Here is a 3,912-nt window from a genome sequence, read left to right on the forward strand (position 1 = left end):
TACTTCACACTGTCAAGGACCAAAATGCCCAAATGACAAGAGTCACATGTTAGAAAACCACCGCCCTCCCACCACCCTCCCCCTCCCCCGGCTCTGTGTACATTTTCCTGATATTTTTAGAAACAGTTCAAGCCGCAGTTTTTCCGTGTCATGGTTTCTCTTCTACGTCCTTCCTGCTGTGTTGGTGTATAAACGAAGATGGAATGTTGGAAAGTTGATTACTGGAAATTGAAAGGAATTTTCTTGCAGACAATCAGAGTGAATCAAACACTTGTTGCAATGAAAAGATGTAAACACGACACACAGATACTAGTACTACTACACCAACACAGTACTTGTACTTTACTGTACACACAGTACTTCAGTGTGTCTTTCTTCCATTTGGTTCCAAAAGTGTGTTGGAGTCGACGTCAGGTGGAACCAAAAAAGGTGGTGTTTCATTTTTAAGTCGTGTTCAAATGTTTGAGTTCAAGTTCTTTCAAGAATTTTAATCAAATCTTCAGTAATCTGTGTGTGTGTGTGTGTGTGTGTGTGTGTGTGTGTGTGTGTGTGTGTGTGTGTGTGTGTGTGTCAGTCCATATTAAGGACGTTTTAACATGAAATACCCAAGTTACACAGGTCAACGAGTATTTTGGTATTTTCTCAACATTTTTGTCATCCTCTTCATGACACATCAGCATCATTCATTCATTCATTCACTCATTTGTATTTTTCAGCGTTTATCTAACTCCTGAGAGGAAGTCACACACACACACACACACACACACACAGTTTACAGTGAACTCAAGTTGTTCCCAATAAGTGGCACTTCAGAAAATGCTGTAAACATCATGTGTGGAGGATTTTATTCGAACCACGTGCGCAGCAACATGACCCAGGATCAGTGTTCGGATTCCCCCCGTGTTTTGGTCCTTTTACTACACTTCCCGTTTGATTAATGTGCACTTTGTTCCTTGTGACCTATGATCCCAGCGCTGGGGATTCACCTGTTCAGGCTTGACCCTGAGCCGCTGCCACAGAAATATACCAACCTTTCGGTTCTTTTCTCCCTTGAGTAACACAGTGAAACAGGGAGTGGCCTCCTGCGAATGGGCGTCACTGAAGAAACCTGACATGCAACGTAACATATAAAATGTGAGCGTCGCGCTGCTGCGGACACATCTGACTTACGGAGAGTTCCAGCACCGTGGCACAGAGAAACTCCGCAGAAAACGACAACATGTACGCACGGACAAACAGTGTGACCCAAACTGTCCACAGGGAGAGCTTCGCCTTCCCCAGTGTGTCGGCCCGCAGCACGGAGCCCGAGGTCTTCACCTTCGACCAGATTCCCGTTCACGCCTCCGCCGTGCGCTCCTTCGTGCCCATCCGGCCGAAGAAGCGCTGCGTCCGGGTCATGTATCCCGCTAAAGTCCGCATGCATCTCCCCCCACCGGAGAAGAGCAAGGCCAAGCGCTGGCTGGTGGTCCTGTGCCTGGTGGTGATGTGGCAGATCTACACCGAGGAGCCGTGCGCCGAGGCGCCGCTGAGCAGCGCCGAGAGCTCCATGGGCAGCTACCACGGCTTCCCCTTCCAGTCCGCCGAGGAGCTTGCAGCCATCGGCACCGGCTCCGACCTCCTGTCGGCCGCGCTGAGCACCTGCGAGGACCGCAGATCGTCCAGCGACCAAGTGATCCCCAAAACCACCTGCTCCAAGCCCGGCGAGAACGCAGACACCGCTCGCTCGTTCGAGCAGAGCGCCAGTAACAGCTACATGGTGGCTCTGCTGGTTTACCACAGACTTGGCAGCGACAAATAAACCTCCCGGGACTGGTTTACCTGTAAACCGCCCGAGTTGGGGGGCTCCTGGGACTGAAACGAAATGAGAGCTGGAGTTGATCCTAAGAAGCATGTGGAGAGCAGCGGTGCGTCCTGCGCGACGCGGCCGTGGGGGGCGGAAACTCCATGCCCCTTCCTCATCCTGCAGCACAGAGTCTGCAGTGGGACATTGGACAGAAAGAACGAACTGTGAACTGAAAAAAGAAAAAACTTGAAGTCGAGGAAACGTGAACTGATCTTTAGCCTGTAACTGCACTAAATGCAGGTTTTCCAAGCTCAGTAGTGTCATGGAAAACTGTCGCTGCTGTAGCTCAAACTGACACTGTGTGTTGTCTAAATGTCTTATTTAGTTATTTATTCTGTTATTTGCTATTTATTTAATATTCTTTTTAATAAAACACTTGTAAAATAAGTCTCTGTTTGCAGCCTCCTCACTTTGTTCCATATTGTCATGAAACATTTAGCAGAACTGAGCATCGCTTGGATGAAGATGCCTGCATCACTTTATTTACACTGTCACAATTGAGGGAAAAGCACTAAACCATTTCAATGCTCTTTTCCAAAAAGAATCCTTTGTTATATGCAGGTTACATTTTTCCGGCAGCGAGTTTTCAGCTCACTGTTTATTTGGGTCGTTCATCTGATAGCAGATTCCTGTCTTTAATTTCCCTTCATATAAACAGAAGCGGACTCTGTCCATCCCTGCAGCAGGTTCCTCACGTTCCAATCCACTAATATGAGCCTCACACATCTGAGGGTTTTTCTTTTCTTTTTTTCAGACTGAGGGGAAAACTTTCCTCAGCAGATTCACTTTCTAACATTTAAGTCTGAGCCATCAAAGTTCAACTGAGTGCAGCTGCTGCAGCCTCGCGTTACATCACGGCTGCAGACTGTTGTTCTAATGAATAACACACGGCTCCTCATTTTTGTCCAATATCATTCATCCTCTGCAGATGAGGGGGGGCCGGCAAAGACCTGTCATACTGATGTTTCTAGACACGAGTTGAAGCCCTTTGCTGCACATCCACGTGTTCATGTGGGTTGTGCAGAAGGCGTCGTGTCCAAAAAGTAAGAAAACTTCATGCAAAAAGCAAACAATGATCATAAATAAGTGATTACAACATGAATGAAAATCCACTGCCAAAGATAATTTACATGAGAAAGCTTTGTATTCACTGCACTGATCCATTCTTGTTCCATACGTCAGCTATTGTGTGGAGGTTTGGAGAAACGCATAAAAAAACTCTAATCAACTTTTTATTTTACAGAAGAAAACTGTGGGAATTTTTAATAGATGCTCTTGTTGAGAAACCTTAAACCATCTGTTTCTCAAATCACAGTTAAGAAATTCGATGAGCTAGTAGATGTTGGATTTGCTCAGAGATTATTTATCAGAGCCAGAGCAAAATTTGAAGCAGATGTGTTTCGCTCAGAGAATATGCAACAAATTGTTGAGTGAAAAACTGGCTTCCTGTTAGTTGTTTGAGTAACGTTGCTTAAGAACTACTAGATATTTTCATTTCCTAAGGGGCATGGGCAGAAATCTCTGCCTTCATCAGAGCACTGACTGTAAATTGTAGAGAGATGCAATGATATGCAAGTAAATTCTTATGAACTGAAATGACAAAAATGAGAAAATCATTAATAATATCAGTCGTTAGCTTGCTCTGGTATAATGGCAGTTTCTGCACATAGTAACATAAACCAATCATCAGCTAAAGAGCCTCGTCGATGGGCGCGTCGAGATTAGTTCAGACATGTCTGATTCGAGTACGAGACACAGAGAGCGTTGGTGAATATTCTCAGCCCCAGATTTTCTTTGTTTACTCTGCAGTCACGTGTCCACATCAGCGAACACACAGGCTGAAACACGTGTCGAAAAGTGTGTGAAATCGGTAAAAGAGTGTAAGTAGATCTGTGACAGAAGACTTCTGACGGGCTGAGAAAGTGATGATGAAAGTCAAGTGGATCCTAGCGTCATTAAACACATCTCACTAAATTGAGGGAAAAACGTGTCATGTCCTCAGTTTTTATTAAAAAAAAGCCTTAACATTAAGTCAGAAACAGCAGTGAAAGGACAGAGACACTGATCGA

At 45.2% G+C, this 3,912-nt stretch overlaps 1 protein-coding gene across 1 annotated transcript; it reads left to right on the forward strand.

Moving 5' to 3' along the window:
- The first annotated feature begins 1,142 nt into the window (after window positions 1–1,142).
- On the forward strand, window positions 1,143–2,230 carry ier3 (immediate early response 3). Its single transcript, XM_067522385.1, has one exon. The coding sequence runs from the start codon at window positions 1,220–1,222 to the stop codon at window positions 1,796–1,798; it is 579 nt and encodes a 192-aa protein (XP_067378486.1). The 5' UTR covers window positions 1,143–1,219; the 3' UTR covers window positions 1,799–2,230.
- The last annotated feature ends 1,682 nt before the right edge of the window (window positions 2,231–3,912 follow it).

This window comes from Channa argus, chromosome 11, assembly GCF_033026475.1.
Source record: "Channa argus isolate prfri chromosome 11, Channa argus male v1.0, whole genome shotgun sequence".
Classification (NCBI taxonomy): Eukaryota; Metazoa; Chordata; class Actinopteri; order Anabantiformes; family Channidae; genus Channa; species Channa argus.

What these genes read in the sequence shown, in the direction of transcription:
- ier3 (XM_067522385.1), top strand. Translation starts at nt 1,220, where the DNA reads ATGTACGCACGGACAAACAGTGTGACCCAAACTGTCCACAGGGAGAGC.